Source organism: Pinus tabuliformis, chromosome J (genome assembly GCF_031772625.1).
Source record: "Pinus tabuliformis cultivar Carrire ecotype Pingquan chromosome J, CPIR1, whole genome shotgun sequence".
Lineage (NCBI taxonomy): Eukaryota > Viridiplantae > Streptophyta > Pinopsida > Pinales > Pinaceae > Pinus > Pinus tabuliformis.
The window spans coordinates 1194947986-1194974113 of record NC_142295.1 but is presented as its reverse complement, the minus strand read 5'-3'; the positions used below and the strand labels follow the sequence as shown (position 1 = coordinate 1194974113).

General features: G+C 37.5%; 1 protein-coding gene across 1 annotated transcript; it reads right to left on the bottom strand.

Moving 5' to 3' along the window:
* Positions 1–1147: 1147 nt before the first annotated feature.
* On the bottom strand, positions 1148–2053 carry LOC149231380 (uncharacterized). The gene is made up of 2 exons (XM_089376292.1): positions 1762–2053; positions 1148–1614 (listed from the first exon to the last, which is right to left on the bottom strand). Exons 1-2 carry the CDS (start codon positions 1828–1830, stop codon positions 1210–1212), a joined length of 474 nt encoding a protein of 157 aa, XP_089232418.1. The 5' UTR covers positions 1831–2053; the 3' UTR covers positions 1148–1209.
* Positions 2054–26128: the final 24075 nt, after the last annotated feature.

Genomic DNA, 26128 nt, shown 5'->3' with positions numbered 1-26128 from the left:
TTGACATTTTTGGCTTGGTCATTATGCATTTCCTTTTCTTGAAATTCAACCCTGCGATCCTAAACAAGACCACTAAATAAGACCACCTTCAGTGTGAAGTTCAACCCTCAGTGTGATCCTAAACAAGACCACCCCAGCTTGATCCCAAATTCCCCTTCCTATCTTCGTAAATGACACTTCATGGGTAACTCAAATTCCCCTTCCTTTCTTCATACATGACACTTCATGGGTAATCTTCAAGATACTTGCAACACCATTCCTCTTTGAGTCTTCAATGAACCATTCATAACCCACTAATTTGATATGATCCCATATCCTAGGGACTAAATTTTCTTTATCCTACTTTATCCTAGGGAATAATTTTATTTATCCTATCTTCTAGTTCACAAACACTTTAAAAAGACCAAAATTTCCGTTTTCTTTCTTTTTCTTTTCTTTTTTTTTATTTTTCTTTTTTTGATGAGGGGAAATCTGGGTGGATCACATTGCCAAATTAGGAGGGCCTAACCCCAAGAGCCTCTAAGAGAATTGACACCATGATCTCCCAATAAACAAGGTACTTAGAAATGAGAATTCGACCAATTCAGAACTAACCCATGAAACTTTAAAAAAACAAAAATTATTAATTAATATTTAGTTCTTGTATTATAATTAATTAACGTGTATGTTTGATTTACTTTTACTCATATTTAAACCAAAAAAATATATATGGTAAATTTTAAGTGATCTAATTTCCAAAGTTGTTATTTATTTCTAGTTTATTATTTGAAAGAAAATATAGACGAAGGACGAGGAGAAAAAAAAGGGGGCACATTTTAACCAAATCCGACCGAAGTCGAAGTGGAATGACAATGTTTCTGCATTGGCGTGGGCGATCCATAATTTAGTTTCATTATTTAATTTGCAGATGGCCATGCGTTAGTTAAAATGGTTTTATATACAAGTCAAACCAAAATTATCATTACCATGTGACATGCAATAAACAGTTAACATCGTGACCAGGGTTCTAGGTCACGCCTTTGTGGCTTTGATATTTTCACTTATGAGATTCATTATTTAATGAATTTTAATAAAATTTTGTCTCTACAAAGCTGGGTCTCAAACAATTCATATCTCATGATAATCTAATTTCAAAATAGTCCAGTAATCTACCATCAATATAAATTCAAGATATTCAAACGAGCCATTACACTTCAAATTACAGAGACTTTATGTAACCAAGTATATTGGCCTGGACAGAGAAACCCTGGTACGACTATGGCTATGGCTGTGATGCACCAGAGGCATATAGGGCACATCGGTCTTCTTTCTTTGCATCGCACTGTACATGGCAGCCAGCAGAATGGGAATGGAAGTCGGTCGACCAGATCTGTTGGAAGGAGCGATATCGTTCATATAGATTGGCTTGGTTTGAGATTCTAACACAGAAACTGCCTTCTTCATCTGCTTCTTCTTCTCACTGGATTTCCTCCAGAAGAACACAGAACTCTTCCATGACTTCTTTTTCTTCAAATCCTCCACCGATTTGTGAAGTTGATCCAATGGTGCTTTCAAATCCGAGACAGACGGCGCCTCCTCCTTGCCCTGTTGATGCGGTTGAGCTTCTGCATGCACCTGTGAAAGCCACACTAATTATTAAAAGAAACATTACAATATAATAATATCCTTAAAAACTGTAAAATGCAGCTTTCTTCTGGTTTCTCTTAATGCAAACTGCAAATATTTATGAGAGGCGGCCTGACATGGGATCTGAGTGAGAACCTGAGCATAATCGAACTGGGAATTCCCGGACATGGGGATGCCAGAGCTGACGTTGCCAGTTGAAGACATTGAAAAACTAAAAACAGATCACAAAACCATGGATTGGCCTATATCATATTCTGAACATTTCTTGAATAGACCACCCAATTTTTTTGGAAATCCAATCTGATAAATTCCCACAGGCCTACCGCTAAGATCACAGCCCAACTGCCCTAGTTTTAGAATAACTTACAGTTAAAAAGTGAACAGGCAATAATGCTCTGTTCTCTGGTCGATAATTGTTGCTAGCTTCAGTTCCGATACCTGAACTCCTGGATTTTCTTTAACAACACCGACCTTATAATTGCGAATATTACGCCATTCAAATTTTCGCGTTTGGCACAAATACGGGCGAATGGTGAAAATAATGGCTACCGTTAGAGTCCTCCGGATATGATTTCAATTATATAATGAAAATAATTGTGTTTTATTGGATACCATGTTCGACAACCTGCGCGGCCGTACTCACAGGATGGTGGTTCTAGGCATGGATGGAATAATGTATGAAGTTCTTGAATGGCAAAATCATGAATATACCAGTGGGTGTTCTTTTTGAAGGTTAGACATGTTAAAGTTGGTCGTGGACAGTAACATTCATCATTATGGTAAGTTTGAAGGTTATTCAACATTATGGTAAGTTTCAAGGTTATGATTCTTTCATGAAAATGGGTGGAAATATAAATGTAAATTAAAAATAATTGGATTTGTAAATAAGTGTATAATTATTTGAATATATAAGTGGATTTGTAAATAAATATATAATTATTTGAAAATAATTTCTGAAAAAATTATATTGATATATTTAGGTCCACTTTTCTAATCAACCAACCAGCTTGAATTTGTATATAATTATTTATTTAGAAATAATTGAAAATATAAATATATATATCGAAAATAAGTAGAATCTTAAGGATAAAAAGTTATGATAATTTACTTAAAAATGGGTAGAGATATGAAATTTTGATGCTTTTATTTATTGTGAGATAAGTCATTACATTGGTAGATTTAGGTCCACGCTTTTCGAACCACCCAGCTTGAATTTGTATATAATTATTTGTTTAGAAATAGTTGAAAATATAAATACATATATTGAAAATAAGTAGAATGGTAAGGATAAAAAGTTATGATAATTTACTTTAAAATGGGTAGAAATATGAAATTTTTATGCTTTTATTTATTTTGAGATAAGTTATTACAATCACTAATGCAATTTAATGGGCAAATTTCCCATTACATGGTCATTTTCCCATCAAATACAGTTAAAAATTTTGCAAAACTGTGAAGAAGGATGGAGAAGTGTGAAAACATTCAAATTTGACAAGTGGGTCTATTTTGAAATTCCAACCCTCATCACAACCTTGTTAATATGGTGGTCTTGTCATTTTTAATATAGTAGTTTTGTCATTTATAAGTAGATTATCGTAACATTGTAACTTACATGGTTTAACTAATATGGTGGTCTTGTCATTTTTAATATAGTGGTTAATATGGTGGTCTTGTCATTTTTAATATAGTGGTTTTGTCATTTATAAATAGATTATCATAACATTGTAACTTACATGGTTTAACTATTTTTGAGTAGGTAATAATAACCTTGTTCAAGTCTTCCCTCATTTCTTACCTGCCCATTCATGGTTTTACCCCTTTTTTAATCGAAACCTTTGTCATCACTATCATTAATAAATAAAAATCGTCATCAATATATGTTTAGAAGTATATAATAAAAATAATTGTGTTATCCTAAGTTTTATGTACAATATTAAACAAGTGTGGCCACATTCTCACCTTGTTTAAGTTGAAAAACATTACCCACTTTGAAAACTCTTAAGGTTTTTCCTTAGAAATGCATTCAATCATGATTGTGCTTAGAAATGGTGAAATAATGAATGGGCAAGTTACAAGGTTATTATTTCGTACACAAAAATTGGTGAAAACATGAACATGTGAGTTGAATATGAGAAAAACCATATATCAGCAAGGCACAAGCTTATCATCATCTACCTAAGAAAGAGTGAAACCATGAAATATTCATAGTTTTGTCCATTACCAAGTAGGCATTCAAAAATGTTCTCATAGTTTTGGTTTTACATGCATAGAAAATTTTAACCCATGAGTTTCATGTGAACACTTCACTTTTCATCAAAGAAAATATCATTAAGAAGATAACAAGCATAACCTTTTTTAGGATCAATTCAAATCTTTTTGTTAGTTTGGATTTGGAATTAGTTTCAGAGAGATAAGAGCACCAAGAGGAGAAAGAAAGCAAGAACGCAAAGGAAGGAAAAGGAAGGACAAGTAAAGAAAGGATAAGCAAGGATGGTTGGATAAGCGCTTTAATAGGAGGATTGCAGGTAACAGGTTGCATGTGTGATTTCCTAACTAGTTTGTGAATGCAATGTACATGCATTTGTGTATTTGGTTCTTTTTCTATCATTGGCATGGGTTTTTCCTAGTGTGACAGTGGTTTTAGCCTTACCTTTCAATTTCTGGATAGCCATGATGTCATGGGATCCATTTCTCATTTGAGCCTTGGATTGTTGGAAGGTTTTGGAACCAAGTGAGGTGAAGTTAGGAAAATTCCCAAGGGTTGCGGGTGGAGGTGGTTTAATCTTCGGGAAGCCCTCAATAGGTGGGTGGAGATAGGAAAATTCCTCAAAATATTGTTGAAGAAACTCTAAGACATCTAAGCTTGTTTTTTGGCTTTGTGACCTCTTGACCGGTTTTGGCATGATCGTGGTAGCCTAAGGGTGGAGGTGGTTTAATCTCTAGGAATCCCTAGTTTTTTATGTCTTGTGATCCCACATCCATGCTTGGAATATGGCACGAGGGTGATTGTTTTAAAGAATATTTGGTTCATCCCAATCTATACTTGAGTGTACATGGAAGTCCTAAACTTGGTTGGCTTTTGCATAAGTTAATAAGAGTTATTTTCCTATTATAATCTATGAGCATTTCACTTTTTATTATGATGATTTGATGGTTTTTATGTCATGGTTAATAATCTGGGTATATGTTGGTTATAAGCATGGATTTGAAATGTACTTTAGTTATGTCTTGTTCAAGATTTGATAAGTATTTGATGGTTAATGAATGCATGGGCTAAAAAATGTTATTGTAGTTATTATGAGAGGGAATTAGACATTCTTGGTGATTCTTAGATAAGTTTCAGAATCCTATGTTCAAATATGAATTCAAGACCTATAGATTGCATGTTCACAATGTGTTTGGCAAAATGGTTGTCATGGCTAGGCCTGGTTAGGTCAAGTATTTGATAAATTTTTGTATTTTTATCATTGTATTTAAGTCATTTATCATTCTGGAAAGTATCATGGAGTTATGGGTAGTGGCCTGGAGGTTGGCCTAGAATTGTGGCTCAGATCTTGGGACTACACCCTCTCAACTAAGGATTTTTGTTACAACCGCACTCAGGCAAGAATGTGCATGCGATTGGAGGGTCATATAGTGCTCATGCAGGTGTGTGCATGTAGTTGGGAGTCTAAGTCATTGAAAAATAGTATAGCTCAGGGTTGCGTTAGCTGGGGTGGTTCTTTGACCCCTGAGTGTCTTGTAAGCCCTGTAGGATGTCAAGTTGTGGTCAGTAAGTCTTAGTTGTCGACCCCACTTCCTTAACTGGAGCTAGGAGGTTCGTTCATGTCACAGTAACTCTTCATATCATGTTTACCCTAACAGACCATTGAAATTGGGTAAATGTGGGAGGGGGTATTTACAAGGTGGTGTCGAAGTGCAGTTGCAGTACTAAACCTCAAGGTAAAAGTGATCTTCATACATGCATTTCAATGTCTATGTGGTTGTTATGCATGCATTGTCATGGTTATAGTTTCCATGCATGAGGTCATTGTATGCAGTTAGTGTTATCATGCATGATGTTGATATATTGATATGATTATGTATATACATGTATCGTGCTAATCTGGATTGATTTTGCAGACGAGATAGCCTCCCCTGAACTTCATTGAGGTATGTCAATTATGTTTATATTTGGTTCATCTTACATGGTATGTTTAGACGAGATAGAAGATCAGATATGACTAGAAAAATGGTGGACTATAGTTCATGAGACTCTTCTTAAAGTTCATATGAGCAGCATAGAGATTAGTACTCTCATGATATAGTAGATACCTTGATAACTCTAAAGGTAGAGATCAGAAGATGCAAATAAGATAATGATAATGATATACAGATACCTTGAGAAGTCTAAAGGTAGATATCAGAAGTTGTAAGGAAGATAATGATAATGATATGTATATATCTATGTATGGTTTTTATTGTAAATATAGCAAATGAGTTGTGTTATAAAGCTCCAATAAGTGGTATGGTTGTCATATTGTCATGTTTTTCATGTTGGTTTTTCTTTTCCAGGTTGTTCATTGTAAATATTGCATCAAGCTAAGTTATAAATCTCTATGGGTAGTATGTTTTGGTTTTTAGTGGCCTTTCTGATCATATTTGTCATAGAACACCGAGGACGGTGTTCGCCTAAGGGGGAGGGGTTTGTAACAACCCCAGGTTAAAATTTCATGTAATAAAGGTTAATAAAGGAAAAATAATAATACAGAGGTCTTGGGACATGTATTCCAAGTTGAATGTTGGGAAAAACATCCTAGTGGGTGTCACTTTTAGTTTATTATGGCTAAGGAAATTGGCAAAGGCAATGGAAAAGGCAAAGAGGCATTAATTGGCATTTTTTTATGAAAATAAAGGAAAATAGGTGAAAAAGGAGATGAAAGGTTGCAAGTTTCATGAGAGGGAAATTGAAGGAAAAATAAAGGAAAATGAAGAAAAGAGAGGCCAAAATGATAAAAAGGCTTATGAGGATCAGTTCACATTTTTTTTGTCAATTTTTTGTTTGGAATTAGTTTTAGAGAGAGAAGAGCACCAAGAGGAGAAAGAAAACAAAAAAGCAAAGGAAGGAAAAGGAAGGACAAGGAAAGCAAGGACAAGCAAAGATGGTTGGATCAAGTAGCTTTAGTAGGAGGATTGCAGGTAACAGATTGCATATGTGATTTCCTAGCTGGTTTGTGAATGCATAGTACATGGATTTTTGTATTTGGTTCTTTTGTTGTCATTAGCATGATTTTTCCCAGTGTGACAGTGGTGTTATCCTTGCCTTGCCATTTCCGAATAGCCATGGTGTGATGGGATTCTTTTCTCGGTTGAGCCTTGGATTGTCAGAAGGTTTTGGAACCAGGTGAGGTGGTCTCAGGAAAATTCCCAAGGGTTGGGGGTGGAGGTGGTTTAATCTCTAGGAAGACCTTTAAATGTGGGTGGAGACATGAAAATTTCTCAAGGTATTGTTGAAGAAACTTTGAGGCATCCAAGTTTGTTTTGGACTTAGTGACCTCTTAACTGATTTTGGCGGGATCTCGGTATTCGAAGGGTGGAGTTGGTTTAATATCCAAGAATCCCTAGCTATTTATGTCTTTTGATCCCATATTCTTGCTTGGAATATGGCATGGGGGTGATTGGCTAAAAGAAAGATTTGGTTCATCCCAATCTATGGTCGAGTGGTACGTGGAAGTCCCTGACTTGGTTGGCTTTTGCATCACTTAATAAGAGTTATTTTCCTATTGTAATGTATGAGCACATGTACTTGTTATTATTATTATTTTATGGTTGTTATGTCATGGTTAATAATCTGTTTATATGTTGGTTATAAGCATGGCTTCACAATCTACTATAGTGATGTCTTAAGCAGGATTTGATAAATATTTTATGGTTAATGAATGCATGGGCTGACAAATGGTATTGCAACTATTATGAGAGGGAATTATACCTTCCTTGTGATTCTCATATAAGTTTAAGACTCCTATATTTAGATATGCATTCATGACCTATAGATTACATGTTCACAATGTGTTTGACGAAATGACTGTCATGGGTAGGTCTAGTTAGGTCAAGTCTTTGATAAAGTTTTGTATGTTTAGCATTGTATTTAAGTCATTTATCATTCTGGAAAGTCTCAAGGAGTTCTAGGTAGTGGTCTAGAGGCTAGCCTAGAGTTGTGGCGTAGATCTCGGGATTGTACCCTTTGAACTGAGGATTTTGGGTTACAACTGCACTCATGCAGGCTTGTGCATGTGGTTGGAGGGTCACAACTGCACTGATGCAAGCTTGTGTCAACTTATTTTTAATAATATTGTGTCAAAATTAATAACATTAAATGCGCAAACTTCAATAAAAATATTGCATGGGAAAAGATAATATAATATTATAATATATACTGTGGAGAATCATTCCAAGGGAATATCCATGGAAATAGATACATCATATTAGTGTTAGAGTATTTTTCTTTAGGGTTGTTGGGATGTTACAAGATCTAGAACTTGGTATAAGTTTTGAAAACCCTAGCCATGGTGGATGAGTATAGCAATGCTCCATTGTACAAGTCAGAATAAAGAGTTTCAAAGATAGAAGCACAAGTCATTGACATATCTCATAACATGGTCATTCTCATGGAAACTCTAGAGAAAAATGACATATCTTTTGGGGAGTATGGTGGCTTCAACTCAAAATGTGGATCATAGTGGAAATCTAAAGATAATGAAGACCCAAAAAAAGAGTCGAAAAAGGTTTTAGAGAAAGAAATACCAAGTTTTAGTGCCATTACTTATTATCAACATCTATTTAAAGTGGAAGAAAAAGTGAATATCGAACCCTACCAAGGTGATATTAATGTTGTTAGATGAATCATTTTTTGCAACAATAAGAAGTTTCTTTCAGTGTTAAGTACACAGCAAAATAGTAAAATTTCATGTTTCTAACTAAAGTTGGAGGGGCATTCCAAAAGTTGGTGGGAAAGTCACAAGGAGAAGCTTGGGATGGAGGTTTATCCCCCAATAACTAAGTTCGAATTGTTTAAAATCATCATTAATTCCTAGTTATACCCTACCAGGTATGAAGATGGCCAATTGATCCACTAGAATTACTTTCAAAAGAAGCAAGGGCAGAATGTGCAAGGGTACACCACCAAGTTTAGAAAAATGGTCATTTTGTTGGGGATTTCTCCAATAACCCATATGTACTACTCAATTATCTAGGTCATCTACAAAATTATGAAGGGAATTGATGATATTTAAACCTAGGATAGTTGATGAGGCATGTACGCAAGAACAATAGCTAGAGAATATGGGGTAAGAATAAATAAGAATTGGGCGGTTCCAAGTAGAAATACAACCAATATGCTTTGAAGGAGGGAAAGAAGAAGTGGAAAGGAAAGGATAACAAGACAATAACCAACACACATCAGTGTAGGGATTAAAACGACCATTATAACCATTGTAGTATCAATGATTGCATAAAATATAACTGTTGGAAGCTACAACAAGAGTTGGATCCAAAAGAACACAAGAAATATGCCAAGAAGAAGAACATGATCATTGTGGAATGAAGAATATGTACAGAGCATCTCATATGTAAATGAAATGATTGCCTACACTACAATATAAAAGGATGTGAATCTGAATAGCTTCCATTAAAAGGAAGAGAAGGACATGACTAAACTCTTCCCTATTAAAATGTGTGTAGAAATTCCCACTTTAGATCAACAGATTATGCAATATACTAAAGCAAAATACAAGATATACTTCTACAACAAACTTGTGGAAGCTTAATCGAATATGAGCAAGATCAAATAGAACACATATAACTGAGAATGAGAAATCAATCACGCATGAACACAGAAGAATAACCCATGGAAAGCCATAGCCTAAAAACCCAATCTCTTTATTATCATACAAGTGGAAATATGTGCAGATTACATAAAGAAATAGCTCACGAGCTATCCTGCTCTCTCTGCAATCAAAAAATACAACTCACAAACTCAATAGACATAAGATATGCCTTCCCTCAACCCTCCAAGCCTCCTATTTCCTTACACAGTTTTTCTTGGGGTCCAATGATGCCACCTGTGTGATTGGCCTCATCACACACTCACTAAACTGAAGAAGTAACTGTGCAATCCTCAAAAGAAGAATTCTGTCTACATGCAAGAGATATCCTCCATGGAATATTCCTACAACTGATAGTACATTATCCCATAATTTGATCTCAACTAGGTCTCTGACTGAACTGACATGCATGAGTTATTTATGAGAAAATATTCAGTTATCTAAAGTGCAGCAGTTACATGCATGCATGCATTAACTAACTGAACTCGCAATTAGTTCAACCAACTATTTGAACTAATCTAACTGGACTTAACTCAGTTAACTGAGCTAACTAATTACAACTCAAATTGCAACTCATCCTTATCTCTTTAACTAAGGGATAAATTCCTCAATTAATGGGATAACTATTGGATGTCCCCACATAGACTTCATGTTTGATTTTCTATAACTAATTAACTCAAGATGAATTAATTAATTATTTTACAAACAACTGCTAAGATCAAATTCGAATTTTACTTCTCTATTTTAGTTCAGGGACTAACTAAAATAGGACAGTATCCCGAAATGCTATTTATGGCAGTGCTATTCTTAGCACTTCTATATTTAGCATTTCTTGTTGCTATTTTCAACACTTCCTCTCAACAAGAAAGGGATTATCAGTAACCCCAATCCTATCTTTGTGGAACTCGAACTTTAATTTTGACAATGCCTTAGTCAAAATATATGCATCCTGTTCCTCGGTCAAAACATACAGCAACAACATGATCCTCTTGACCACACAGTCTCGAAGATGGTGATACCGGATATCAATGTGCTTGGACCTGTCATGAAAAACTAGATTCTCAGAGAGTTTGATACAAGTTTGATTGTAGATCATAGTTGGATCCATCCTCTGACCAAACAATCCGACTAGAATCTTCTACATCCAAATGGTCTCACATGCAACCTGACTAACAGCCATGTATCCAGCCTCTGCTGAGCTAAGTGCAACTGACCTCTATTTCCTGTTGTACTAGGAAGCTGCAGCTGAACCAAGGTTGAAGATTCCTCCAGAAGTGCTCTTCCGATCTGATAGACTCCCTACCCAATCCACATCTGTGAAGCCCTAAAGCTTCACTCCCTCTGTGCGGCTGTACCACAATCCAAACTAAGATGTGCCTCTGAGGTATCTCAGCACATGCTTCGCTGCCTTCCAAAACCGCTTGGTAAGCTGAACCATAGCTTAACTCAACTGGTTCACCACAAAGAATAAGTATGGTTGTGTTTTCACTAGATACATAAGTGAACCCACAAGCTGTCGATAAATAGTAGCAACTACTACCTCATCTGAAGTAGCATCCTCCTTCCTCCAGTTCCCAGCTAAAGGAGTCTACATAGGCTTGCACTTCTTCACGTGAAAGCACCTAAGTATCTCATTGGCATACTTTCCTTGAGACATAAATACTTTCCCATCTTTCTGCCACACCTCCATGCCTAGAAAGTAGTGCATAAGACCCATGTATTTCATCTCGAACTCTCTTGCAAGGTCCTCCTTGCAAGACTGGATCAGCTGATCATCACCTGTCAAAATCAGATCATTGACATAAAGAACAATGATCAATGGCTTACCTTCTACCATGATGTGGTAAAGGTTCGCATCTGCTTCACTCTTGGTGAAGCCCAACCTGGTGAAATAATTGTCAATCCTAGTGTACTAAGCACGAGGTGCTTGCTTCAACACATACAAAGCCCTCTTGAGTCAGCACACACGCGACTCACGATCAAAGGTCTCGAAACCCTCTGACTTCTCAATGTACACCTCCTCCTCAATCTTCCCACTGAAAAATGTTGTCTTCACATCCATTTGATGGATCTTCCAACCCATCTGAGCTAATAGTGCCAACATCAATCTAATAGATGAGTACCTTGCTACATGAGCAAAGGTCTCATCGTAGTCGATCCCCTCGACCTGTGAGAAACCTCGGGCAACAAACCTTGCCTTATGTTTCTCAACACTACCATAAGTTGCCTACTTTACCTTGTAAATCCATATGGAACTCACCACTGACTTGCCCTTAGGTCTTGGGACAACATCCCACACATTGTTCTAAATGATAGAGTCGTACTCCTCTACCATTGCATCAACCCAGACTACACTGCCTCCTCAAATGAAGAAGGTTTGGACTCTACGCACTCCCCAACCAGGGCCATGTACCCAGTGTACCACTCGGGTGACCTCCTTTGTCTGCGCTGAGAAGATGGTTGTTCCACATTCTCCTATGCATCCAGCATCAACCTGTCAGCTTCCCTTGAGCGTTTCCACCCATCTCTGGAAGACTCAGCATGAGTGGATGTCTCCACTCCCGGATCCTCTACATGCGGCTGCTCCGCATCAATCTGAGGCTCCTCCTCCTTAGGAACTAAAAGTTCCTCCTCTGCATGCAACTTGAGCTCCCTCTCAAGTGATACTCACATGGCTTTCTACTCATCAAACTTCAGATCCCTACGTACCACTGTCCTCTGACTGGTAGGCAGGTATACCCAGTAGTTGTGGGGTGTATTAGTGCACCCCACAAGTATTCCCAACTTAGTTGTTGGATCTAACTTCTTCCAGGCATCTTTGGTCACATGACAGTAAACTGATGATCCAAAGATTTGGAAGTGACTCACATCTAGTCGCTTCCCAGAAAGGGCCTCCATAGGTGTCTTAATTCCCAGTATATGGTGCGGGCTTCTATTCTACAAGTATACTACTGTATTGCATGCCTCAACCCACAAATGCAGTGGTAGGCTTTGGTCATGCAACATTGCTCGAGCTTCTCCCACAATCAATATGTTCTTCCTTTCAGCTACCCCATTATGTTGTAGGCTATGGGGTGTCGTCAACTCCCGTTTAATTCCTTCTGCAGCGCATAAGTCCTTCAACTATTGGGAGACATACTCTCCACGATTGTCGCTATGCAAGGCTTTTATTTTCTTTCTAGATTCTTTCTCTGCCAAGGCTTTAAACTCACAAAACCTCAAGAAGGTTTGATCCTTATTTTGCATAAAGTAGATCCAGCATCTATGAGAAAAATCATCAATAAAAATAACATAGTACCTTTGTTTAGCGGTGGAGGTTGTAGAGAATGGTCCACAAACATCTAAGTGAATTCACTCCAAGATTGCTCCAGCTCTGCTGTCTCAATCCAAAAATGAAGATTTCGTATGCTTACAAGGTACAACCTTTGCATGTATCCCTCTGCTCCAGTTTTCCCTTGGGAATTCTAGTAGAAATCTATTGCATGATCTTCAGGGCTCCATGGTGCAAGTGGCCCAGTCTTTTATGCCATAGCTCGCCAACATCTTGGCTCTACACCATCTCAGCTTTGGAACTCAATGCAGCACAGTTTTCTACCTCCAGCGTGTAGAGATTCTTTACTCGAATCCCAATTTGCTTGGTCTATCTAGTGCTGATATGCCTCAGGAATACCTTTCCTTTACTAAAGATTACATCATAGCCTTTACCTTCTAGCATAGCAACGGACACAAGATTCTTCTTCAGACTTGGTACATACATTACATCAGTCAGGGTGAGAGGAGCTCCATGCTCCCTCTAAAACACAACTGTACCTTCACCTAAAACATGGTACTTTCCATCATCGCCCATCTCGATTCGCATCTGGAGATTCTTCTCCTCTAAGGTACTAAAAATATTCTTGTCACCTGACATGAGGAATGAAGCTCCACTGTCCAAGTACCACACACATCCCACCATGGATGAAACCATGCATGCGATAAGAGAGAAATCCAACTCAAACTGTGAGGCCAGTGCCTCACCATCAAATCCCTTCGAGGATCCCTTCTTGGATTTCTTCTGTGGACACTTCGTAGCATAATGGCCCACTTCATGGCAACAAAATCATCGTACTTTCGATTTGTCAAACTTCTTCCCACCATGGGAAGAACCGGATTTAGGATGGGACACCTTCCCTTTCCCTTTCCTCGCCTTACTCACTAAGGCTAGATTTTCCTCATCATCTTGCTTTGATTAGGATCCATCTCTCATGCTTCTTCTTATCTCCTCCTACATCAAATCCGACCAAAATCATTCCCAATCTGGCAGTTTTTCTTTTCCATTAATTGAGTCTTGGTAGCTATGCCAGCTCTTAAGAAGACTGAGGAGTGCAAGACACACCATGTGATCATCAGTTGTCGTGATCCCTACACTTCCAATCTCATCCCTGTAGGCGGTGAGCTTGTTCATATATGTATAGAACGTGTCGCCCTTTTCACACTTGATTTTCTGAAGCTTGTCTTTTAGCACCAGCTTCCTCTGGTCGTTGTTGTTCTGATATAGATCTTTCAATGTTTTCCACATCGAAAACGGTGTCTCTTCCCATGGAGGCCTGAGACAATGTGGTCTCGAACTCCCTCCAAGAGGATCCTCCTTGCTCTAGCCACACATTTCTCCCATTCTGTCAATTCTGTAGCATTAGCTACTGTCGGCTTGGGGACTTCTTGATCAATGAATTCCTTTAGACCATTATCCTCTAACACTGCTTCCATGTTATCCTTCGAGGCTATATAGTTCGAGCTTCCATCAAGGGCATACTTGAGTCTTAAACCACTAAACACCATTTGTGAAATTGAGATGTGATAAGAACTCGATTTCTATAATCAGGAACTTGAAACTTCGAACTTCTCCCTTCTTTGTATATATTTCTTCGCTTTGATCACCTTTGCTCTAATACCATGTAGAAATTCCCATTGTAGATCAATAGATTATGCAATATACTAAAGCAGAATACAAGATCTACTTCTACAATAAAATTGCGGAAGCTTAATCGAATATGAGCAAGATCAAATAGAACACATATAATTGAGAATGAGAAATCAATCACACATGAACACAGAAGAATAACCAAGGGAAAGTCTCAGCCTAAAACCCCAATCTCTGTATTATCATACAAGTGGAAATATGTTCAGATTACATAAAGAATTAGCTCACGAGTTATCCTACTCTCTCTGCAATCAAACAATACAGCTCACAGACTTAATAGACACAATATATGCCTTCCCTCAACCCTCCAAGCCTCCTATTTCCTTGTGCAGTTTTTCTTGGGGTCCAATGACGCCACCTATGTGATTGGCCTCATCACACGGTCACTAAACTGAAGAAGTAACTACGCAATCCTCAAGGAATGAATTCCTTCTATATGCAGGAGATATCCTCCATGGAATATTCCTACAACTAATAGTACATTGTCCCATCATCTGATCTCAACTAGGTCTCTTTCTGAACTGACATGCATGAGTTATTTATGAGAGAATCAGTTATCTGAAGTGCAGCAGTTACATGCATGCATGCATTAACTAACTGAACTCACAATTAGTTCAACAAACTATTTGAACTAATCTAACTGGACTTAACTCAGTTAACTGAGCTAACTAATTACAAATCAAATTACAACTCATCCTTATCTCTTTAATTAAGGGATAAATTCCTCAATTAATGGGATAATTGTTGCATGTCCCCACATTGACTTTATGTTTGATTTTCTACAACTAATTAACTCAAGATGAATTAATTAATTATTTTACAAACAACTGCTAAGATAAAATTTGAATTTTACTTCTCTATTTTAGTTCAGGGACTAACTAAAATAGAAAGGTATCCCGAAATGCTATTTATGGCAGTGCTATTTTTAGCACTTCTATATTTAGCATTTCTTGTTGCTATTTTCAACAATTTGGTTCAAGAAGAAAATTTTAAATGCTCTCTTGTTTTTATTCATAACGCAACCTCATAGTAGAATATTTGGTCATCAAACTTAGATTCAAAATTAATCGCCATCGTCACCCATATCCATTTGGAAAAGTGAATACATATGAAAATTCCAAGGTCACTAAACATGTAATTTCAAGTTTTCCATAAATCAAAACTATATTGATGAAGTGGAGGTAGATGTAATACAACTTGATGTTTGTGATGTATTGTTTGGAAGTCCATACATGCATTTGAGGGATGAAATTAGGAGAGAAAATTAGTCCTATGTGATCAAGGATGGGAAGTCCTTCACCATTAATGCAAATATAACTAAATATAATATCTCTATAGTAAGTGGCCAAGCTAGGAAATTGATTAGTTATATCAAGAAGTTTGTAGTATTCTTCTTAAGAGATAATTGGTGAGGAAATGAATCAATTAACGTAAATCCATCTCTGGAGAAATGTACTAAAGAGTAGAAACACTAGGTGGAAAATATTTTTCATGCATATAAAGAAGTTATATAGGATCCTAAAGGGTTAGCACCTAAGAGGGAAGTGAAGCATGAGATATAGTTGTTCTTTGACTCCCCATTCCCAAACATTTAGTTCTACAAATAGTGCATCCTAGAAGTAAATGAAAAAACAATTGTAATAATTATTAGAGTAGGGATTAATTTGACCAAATGCATCACCTTGAGGATCACCTATCATTATAATACCTAATAAGGATGGGACTTGGTGAATGTGTATCAACTATAAATTTTGGAATAAAATCACCCTTAAGAATCGCTAACCTATGCCTACGATTTCTATATTAGTTGAAATAGGTCAAGTAATTCACCAAGTTGGATCTTAAATCAAGTTACCACAAAATATAATTCAAAGAAGGAAACACCTAGAAGACCAAATTCAAGACAAAGCAAGGTTTTTATGAATTCCTAGTCATTTATTTTGCTTTATTGAATGCACTAGCTACATTTACCTGTTTTATGAACAATGTATTATGTTCCTTTCATATTTATTTGTAATTTGGATGATATACTGGTTTATAGATTTACATAGGAAGAGAATATATTGCATCTCATGTAGGTACTAGAGGCTATGGAAAAACATAAAATACTGGTAAATATTAATAAATTTAAATATTACCAGTATCCATTGGTGTATTTAGGATATATGATTTGTGAAGGGGAACTCAAGATATAACCTGCCAAGATGGAGGTCATCCTCAAGTGGCTTTGTCGGGGAAAAATAGTGCCTATGGAAGTTTATAGCATCCTTTTTAGATGTGGTTGCACCCCTCCATATCATAATAACCAAAAGTAAGAGTCCAATAGGGAAAGAATTAGTAGAAAACTTTTGAAGAGATAAAATGAAAGACCATTCTAGCATTAGTTATCTTATTTTTTAATTTGGAGAATCATTTCTAAGAGGAGATGGATGCAAGTGGATATGACATGTGAGTGGCTTGGTGTAGGGAGGTAAATTGATATGTTATCATTCTAATATGTTCCATGGTGAATTCTTGAACAACACTACATATGACAAGGAACTCTATCTTTTGGTTCAAGTCATAAACAGATGGAAGGACTATCTAACTGGAAAGGAGACCATCCTCCACACTAATCACTAGCCACTATAATTTTTTGAGTATTGATCATCAATAAGGTCTTCCAAGAAAGGTTATGGAGAGGGGAAAATGGACAATATACAAGAAGCTAACCTAATAATAAAAGGAAAGAATGCAAATAGGACATTTATTATGATTGATTATGTAAAAAAAATTACAAAGGAAGATATAGGGAAAGACCCCACTATTATAAAGGGATACTACAAGAAAATGGGAATTATGATCAATATGAGTCGCATGAAGTCCTCAGAATTGAATATGAATAATATGCCTTAAGAGAATGCTCAAGAATGGTATGAAATGTGCATGAACAAAGAAAAAAATGATAAGGATTACAAACATTGCATTTAGTTACAATATATTGTCAAATGACTATGCTAGAGACAACAAGTATGTAACTAAGTTATGAGGATTACAATGTGTTCAAGAATAAAAGTGATGTATTTCTCATGGGGTGGGTAAATTATCACCATAGGTTAGTATATGAATATTGGAAGATTTTCTAAGTGGGAACATATGAATTAGGTTTAAAGGAATGTAAAACAATAGATCAACATGTGATATCACAGTGATTAATGGAAGCACGATGCAGAGTAAAGAATTCAATAGATGGAACAATGAAAGGTCATGCCCACTAAATCATGCCAATAAATACATAAGGCAACGACATATGTGTACAACAATTCCATGAGAATTAAATTATACTTCACATATATTGATCATATTAAAAGAAGTGGACTCTAGAATGGGATTAAGTTTGGTACAACTTGAAATATCACTATAAGGGCCCATAATATGAAAGTTTAAGTTAGAAATAATATACAAAATCATTTAGAGGGTGATGAAAATAATAAATGAGAATGGTTGATGCATGTAGAGAATGTTGAGTGCATTCCCAATATAGAATGGGTGACAAACCTAGGAACAATATAAAAGGAATAGTAGTTGTTAGGACTCCAAATTGACCACTTTTGACCCTGTATTTTTGCTATAATATTACCCTCTTCAGTCCATAAGTTGAAAGCATTGATTATATAATGACCTAATCATTCCAAGGTATGAAGTAACTCTCCTCATTACTATATGTTTAATCATTCATTACATATTCATGTTATCTTTATAATTAATCTTTGGAGAAGTTAACCAAGTTGCTAAGTAACCGTTGAACTGTCTAAAGTCTGCAGAAATGATAGTTCGCAGTTGTTGTAACACCAGAAACAGCAACTACGTAGTTGCTGCAACACCAGAAACAGCAACTACGCAGTTGCTGCAACACCAGAAACAACAACTATCTAAAGCAGGGAAAACGTTATTTTGCAACAACTGGAACACTAGAAATGGCAAGTGGAAACAGCAACTATCAGAAGATCGGCAGAGCTCCATCAGCAACTGTCCAGAAAGGGTAAAACACAGTTACAGTTGCTGAAACACCAGGAACAGCATGAGTTTACTAAATCAGCAACAATGGTGAAGCGGCAAAGGATAGTACGAGGATTCCAAGAAGACGGTTGAGGTTCGTTTACCAGCTGTGTAACAGTAAGAGACCCAAGAAAGAATACACCTTCACACTGTTATAACGACATCTTGTAACAAGGATGGATTTCTTATTTTTGACAAAAAGGTTAAACTGAATGAACTATGACGGTCTATTGTAATAGATGTCTCCTCTATAAAGAGGAGACATCTACATTAGAAGAAAGGGGGGGAGTTGTAAGGGAAATTTTGAAAAACAAAAGCAAGTCTGAATCTTCATTGTAACTGGACATTTTGGCAGATGAATAAAGGGTTGTTCTGAGCATTTAATTCAGCATCTGTGTTCTGGGGAATCTTGTGAGAGGGACAGGGCCCACCTTCTTCACAAGATTCACCCATTTATTTTCTGTTAGTGTGTGAGTGTGTTTGAATTCTATAGCATTACCTCTGATAATTTCCTTTTGCTGATACTCTGTTTTGTTAGTTGCTTGATATTGTAAAAGAGTACTTCACCGGTGATTAGGAATTGCAGTATGTATTGGCAACTTGGTTACAGGGGCAGCTGCTGAACATCCTTACCTTGAGGATAGGGTCCTGATCCTCTGCTAACAGAGCAGCCATTATTTTTCTTTGCAGATTTGTATCCTTAGTTAACTGCTTTCATTTCATCTCTGTAATATATTTTAACTGCTATAACATAGAGTAAGGAGTTTGACAGAAAATAGAATTGTGTATACTACAGCTTTTAATGCTTTTAGAGTTAAGTACATACAATACGAGGTCACCTTTGAAATAAAAGGACTTTCCCGGGTTGACAAATTAATGTTGTACTCGACTGTTTAATCAATAAACAATTTGAGTATCCAACATTTTGGCGTCGTTGCCAGGGAAGGCGACTAGAGATTTTAAAAGCATTAATGATTTCCTTTTAAGAATAACAGGTGCATGAGAGGACGCAGGAAACCTAATTTCACAGGTGGCAAAGGCGGGGGAGGAAGAAAGACCTTCATTGACGAAATTATTTCAAATGCAGAGACATCACAGAGGACGAGTTCCCGGAGGCCTCAGATCCAGTATTCCTCACAAACAGATCGACAGACGGAGGAAGTACTAGGACCTGAAAGGAAGCTGGAAGCACCAGAGCACACTGAGGAACCGGTAGAAGAACCTGAAGAGACAGAAGATACTGAAGATAGAGCAAGCGATTTAGGAAAAAGACCAATGGAGGATAACAGAGCGGAAGGAAGGGGGGAAAACTCACTCTCTACCCTGGAGTTCCCTATTGGGGAGCTCCCGAGAGGGGCAACCCCTATGAAGAACATTCCACTTTCAGCATTACCCAACTTTCATGGGTTATCCTCTGAAGACCCAGATGAATTCCTCTTTGAATTTGATATACTATGTAGGAGTTATGATTATGTGAGCCCTAATCAGAAACTAAAACTATTTCCAGCAACACTGAAAGGGAATACGTTAAGGTGGTTTATGAGCCTAGGAGCTCAGGCAATCACTACTTGGGATCAGATGAAAGAAAGTTTTCTGGCCAAATATCAGGATTACTGCCGAACAAGAGAGAGGAAGGAAGAGTTATTTAAAATGGTTCAGAAGGAGGACGAGAATCTGGAGGACTCTGTGGAAAGACTGCAGTATAATCTACAGCGGTCTGACCACCCTACCATGAGTAAAGATATTCTGAAAACAATACTGTTGAAAGGGGTATGAGATGACTGCTTGGACATGTTGAATATGCTTGGAAAATGGGACATTTCCAAGGAACCATTTGATGAAATTATCAACCTCTGTATGAGATGTTCAAGAGGAGCAGTAAGCAGACCAAAAAGCAGGGACAGCGTATATTCAAGAGTCCAGAAGTCAGCAAGTGGAGGAGCAACAAGGGCTGAAATAGGTAATTTGTTGGAAGAATTTAAAACTGAAATGTTAAGCTCTTTTGCTTCACAAATTGATGCTTTGCAGGTAAAAAAGAAGCAGGCAGAAGCAGAAGCTACCCTGGCTATTTTTTGTTCTAAATGTAGAGAAAAACACCCACTCAGGGAATCCCCACTAGATAAGGTACCAGTCTGCACGATCTGTGAAAAGGAGCATGAGACCCAGCAATGCCCCTCTCTGCCTGGAATAAAAGTAGCACTGCAGTCAACTGAAGAAGAGGCTGAAGCAGTGTACCTGATGACACAGAGGAGGCAATGGCCACAAAGACAAGGTATGAATTCTAACACAACATTTAGTCGTTGGAATAATCATTCTCCTTTTCAAACAAATTACCCACCCATGAACCAAATGCAATACCCACCCTTTAATCCGATGCATTTTCTACCCATGCAGCAACCAAGTCTTCCTTTTGCTGATCCTACCATGTGGAATCCTTGGGCTCCCCAGCAATCGTATTTTAATCAATGGAATCCGAACTAGGCAGCCCAGCAGATGCCATTTCCTCAGCATCAACAATCTCTTTCCTTACCATCCAATACTCCTCCGAATAACCAAGCAATTAGACCGCAGCTGCCTGTGCAACCTAACCCCAACCCAAATAACAATAAAGCTCTGCAAGTAATTGATGTTCAAAATCATCCTGTCTCCCCTATGCAATGTAACGATATCCATCTTCGTTTTGGGAGAATTGTTGAACCCATCATTGATGACATTACTGACTCTGATAAAGAGGAAGTTGGAAAAGAAAAACTAGCTAACAATAATGCTGAAACAGTTGAATCAGCATCTAACAACACTGCTCAAACAACAGATCCGCCATTCCTTGAACGTCTGGCTCTCACCAAAACGCTTGAGCAACCTGCTTTTAACGTTTTAGGCGAACTGCATAATTTATATGTCAAAATTCCATTGTTGCAAGCGCTAAGAGATGTTCCCATTTATGCTAGGACTGTTAGGGATATCTGAATAAAAAAATCTGGAAGAAAACCTAAGGACCCCCTCACAGTTCATGTGATGGGAGAACTGACTGCTTTAATGACAGAAAAAGATCCTCCTGTGAAATATGGTGACCCTGGTCACCCTACAATAACAGTTCAAGTTGGAAAAACCCTTCTCTCTAAATTTCTAGTAGATTTGGGTGCTACAATAAACATTATGACGCTTGAAACAGCACAATTGCTGTAGTTAAAAAACTTTATTAGGGAAACTCCAACCATTCTAGAGCTGGCTGATCACTCTACAATTAAACCTGAAGGAGTCATTGAAGACCTGATAATTTCTGTAGAATCCTGGAATTACCCAGCTGATTTTGTGGTATTACAAACTAAAACAAAGTTGGGGGGTCATCCACTGATTCAAGGGAGACCTTGGCTAGCTACAGCAGATGCTTTCATCAGCTGTAGATCATGATAAATGACCATCTCTAATGGGCAGGAAACCAAACAGCTTACCCTTTATCCTCATGCTACACCCATGATTAATAATGACAACTATGTATGGGTAGATTATGAGGATGAAGAAACCCAACCTATCTTGACTATCGGACAAGCTTTAAGTTTCAAAGATTCTACCGAAGATGAATTAATCAGTAGCTTCATTTCTGAACCTTCTTCGGTCAGCCCAGAAATGCATAATCACTTCACTGCAATCTTGGAATCTGAATCTCAGCAGAACCTGAAAACTAAAAATTTATCTCAGACAATAGCAGACAGCCCCTCCAAAAGTACAACAATAGAAATTGAGCCTGGCAAAACATTAAATATAAATCCTAACTTAACTGATAATGAAAAACAACAGTTAATAAAGTTACTCCGGGAGAATAAAAAAGCATTTGCATGGGATTATACAGACATGAAGGGGATTTCTCCTGAGCTATGCACCCACTGCATTTATATTAAAGAAGGATCCCGCCCAGTCTGTCAACCCCAGCAACGGATGAATCCCAATTTAAGGGAAATTGTGAAGGAAGAACTTGAAAAACTGTTGAATGCAGGATTTATATATCCTATATCTGATAGTGAGTGGGTTTCCCCACTTGTAATTGTACCCAAGAAAAATGGCAAATGGAGAGTATGTGTGGATTATAGAGCTCTAAATAAAGCCACCCAGAAAGACCATTTCCCTTTACCATTCATTGATCAGGTATTAAATAATTTGGCAGGTAAGAAATTCTTTTCATTTTTGGACGGATTTAGTGGATACAATCAGATTAAGATTGCACCCCAAGACCAGGACAAGACCACGTTTACTAGCCCATGGGGGACCTTTGCTTACAAGGTTCTTCCATTTGGGCTATGTAATGCTCCAGCAAAATTTCAAAGAGCAGTGATAGGGATTTTTTCTGATATGCTAAATGATTCCTTAGAAATATTTATGGATGACTTTACTCCTTATGGAGTAACTTTTGAGGATGCACTGTAGAACCTTGAAAAAGTACTTAAGCGATGTATAGAAGCACACCTTGCCTTAAGCACTGAAAAATGTCATATGATGATGAATCAAGGTATTGTATTGGGTCACTTCATCTCATTCCTAGGAATTCAAGTCAATCCAGCCAAAATACAGGTAATTCAAACCCTCCCTATCCCCAAAACACAAACTGATGTAAGAAGCTTTTTAGGACATGCTGGATATTATAGAAGATTTATCAAGAATTTTTCCAAAATAGCTTCTCCTCTATTTGTGTTATTAACAAAAAATGTTGAATTTAAGTGGACTGATGATTGTGAAAAAGCATTTCATGAACTTAAACATCAGTTGTCTACAGCTCCCATTTTGAGAGGACCTGATTGGGCACTACCCTTTCATATATCCTCTGATGCCTCAGATACTACAATTGGAGTTGTCTTGGGCCAAGAAGAAAACAGTCTTCCCTATGCTATTTATTTTATCAGTAAGAATATGACACCAGCTGAACTGAATTATACAGTCACTGAGAAGGAATTCCTAGCAGTCATTTATGCTATCAATAAGTTTCGACATTATATTACTGGCTACACTACTTTTGTGCATACTGATCACTCAGCCATTAAATATCTAATGAATAAATCAGTTACAAATGCTCGAGTTACCAGATGGTTATTATTATTACAAGAATTTGACATCACAATTGTAGATAGGCCAGGAAAAGAGAATGTAGTTGCTGATTTCCTTTCTCGATTAAAAACTGATGAAAATATTCCAGTAGATGATTCTTTTCCTGATGAATATTTATTTGCAGTATATGCTCACTCACCTTGGTATGCAGACATTGCCAACTATTTAGTTGCAGGAAAATTACCATCGCACCTATCAAACAGGGAAAAAAGAAAGATCATTCAGCAAAGTGCTAGGTACAGCTGGATAAGCGGGTGTCTTTTCCACACAAGACTCGATCAGGAAATCCGGAGATGCATTGGTGAAGATGAAATTTATGATGTGTTAAAAGATTTTCACGATGGCCCTTGTGGAGGGCATTTTGCAGATAAAAGAACAGCACACAAGGTACTCAGAATGGGTTATTATTGGCCCTCACTCTTCAAAGATGCAAGGAAATATGTGAAGGCCTGTGATAGCTGTCAAAGAATGGGCCAGCCTAATCATAGGGATGAAATGCCACTCAAACCCCAGGTAATTCTCGAACCTTTTGAGAGATGGGCATTAGATTTTATAGGTCCCATTAATCCCCCATCCAATCAAAGAGTGTACATACTAGTGTGCACAGATTATATGACTAAGTGGGTAGAAGCTAAGGCACTCCTTAAAGCTAATGAAGAATCAGTACTAACATTTTTATTTGAAGAGATCTTTGTTAGGTTTGGATTGCGTAGAGAACTAGTCACGGATGGAGGACCTCCTTTCAACTCTCATGGCTTCAAGGATACACTTCAGAAATATCATATTAAGCACAAAATGACTACACCTTATCACCCCCAGGCAAATGGGCAGGTAGAAAGCACCAATAAAGTCATAGAAGCCATCTTGACAAAAACAATAAAGGAGAATAGAAGGGACTGGTTTCAAAGGTTGCCTGAGGCACTATGGGCCTATAGAACTACTTGGAGGAATACTACAGGCTTTTCACCTTATGAATTAGTTTTTGGAAAAAAATTTGTTTTCCCTGTAGAGTTTGAAATCAAAACTTTAAGAACTGCTTTAGCTGTTAACCTTGACTTGACTGATGCACAGACAACCAGGTTGCAGCAGCTTCAGGAATTGGACGAGAAGAGACTGGATGCCATCCATCAAACAACCATGATACAGCAACAAAGAAGTAGGTGGCATGACAGAACCATCAAGCAAAAGCAGTTCCAGAAAGGTAACTGGGCTCTACTCTATGACTCCCGTTTTGAGAATTTCCAAGGTAAGTTAAGAACAAGGTGGTTAGGGCCTTATGAAGTAGATGTTGTTTTTCCAAATGGGACAGTCAGACTTTTAACGATTGATGATAGCAGAACACCACTACTAGTGAATGGGTATCGACTCTGTTTGTATCAGCGGCCTGTTTCTAAAGAAGATTTTAAAGCTACTTGCATGATAGACATACACTATGCTTTCCTGGGGGAACTTGCTGTCCCTCAAGGCACTTAAATTTCTGTTCATTTTTTTTTTTTTTTAGATTAGATTTTCTTTTCAACTAATAATCCCTGCCAAGGGTTGCCATGTTACAATTCATTATTTTTCAGATCTTAGTTTTGGAGAATGGCTGAGAACAAAAACTTCAAAAGAATCACTCTGCAGACTTGGGAACATTTTTGGACCATAAATCAGTCTTTCATCATTTTCTGTTGCTGCAACACCATTTCCCGTTGCTGCAACACCAACTCCCGTTGCTGCAACACCAACTCCCGTTGCTGCAACACCATTTCCCGTTGCTGCAACACCAACTCCCGTTGCTGCAACACCAACTCCCGTTGCTGCAACACCATTTCCTGTTGCTGCAACACCAACTCCCGTTGCTGCAACACCAACTCCCGTTGCTGCAACACCATTTCCCGTTGTTGCAACACCATTTCCTGTTGCTGCAACACCAACTCCCGTTGCTGCAACACCAACTCCCGTTGCTGCAACACCACTTCCTGATGCCGTAATGCCTTTTTCAGTATTTTTCTCATTTATACTAAAAAAGCACCAATTTCTCCATTTCAGTTCCCAAGAAATGAATTATTATTTGCATAAAACATACCATTTCCTACCAAAAGAACCAGCCATGCACTATGACGATTACAATCCTCCACTATTACTTCCCGTCAGTAATAAAAACCGCCGGTATTCTCATACTTTTAGACCCGCTTTAATCATTATTAATCCAGCAAAAGACAAGATAAGACTTTTCGACGCAGCAACTAAAAAGGTAAAATATAAAGGTACGCATGATTATGCATGGATATTAAATAATAGTTAATGTGGAGACGTTGACAGGACCACAGAATAATTGTACTTCCAATCATATCACTTAACCGTAGCTTTTGGGGGGGGATTACCAAAGCACTGTCATAATTGTATAGCATGCCAACTGTCGCCGCCCTTAACTCTCCCGGTAATATGTAAAAGTCACCTCATCGTGTCATGTTACCATTTGCAACACTTTACTCTGGACTGAACTCGGAAACTCGGCTCTGTACTGAGAATTCTCACTGAAACAGCAGCTATGGAAGGAAAT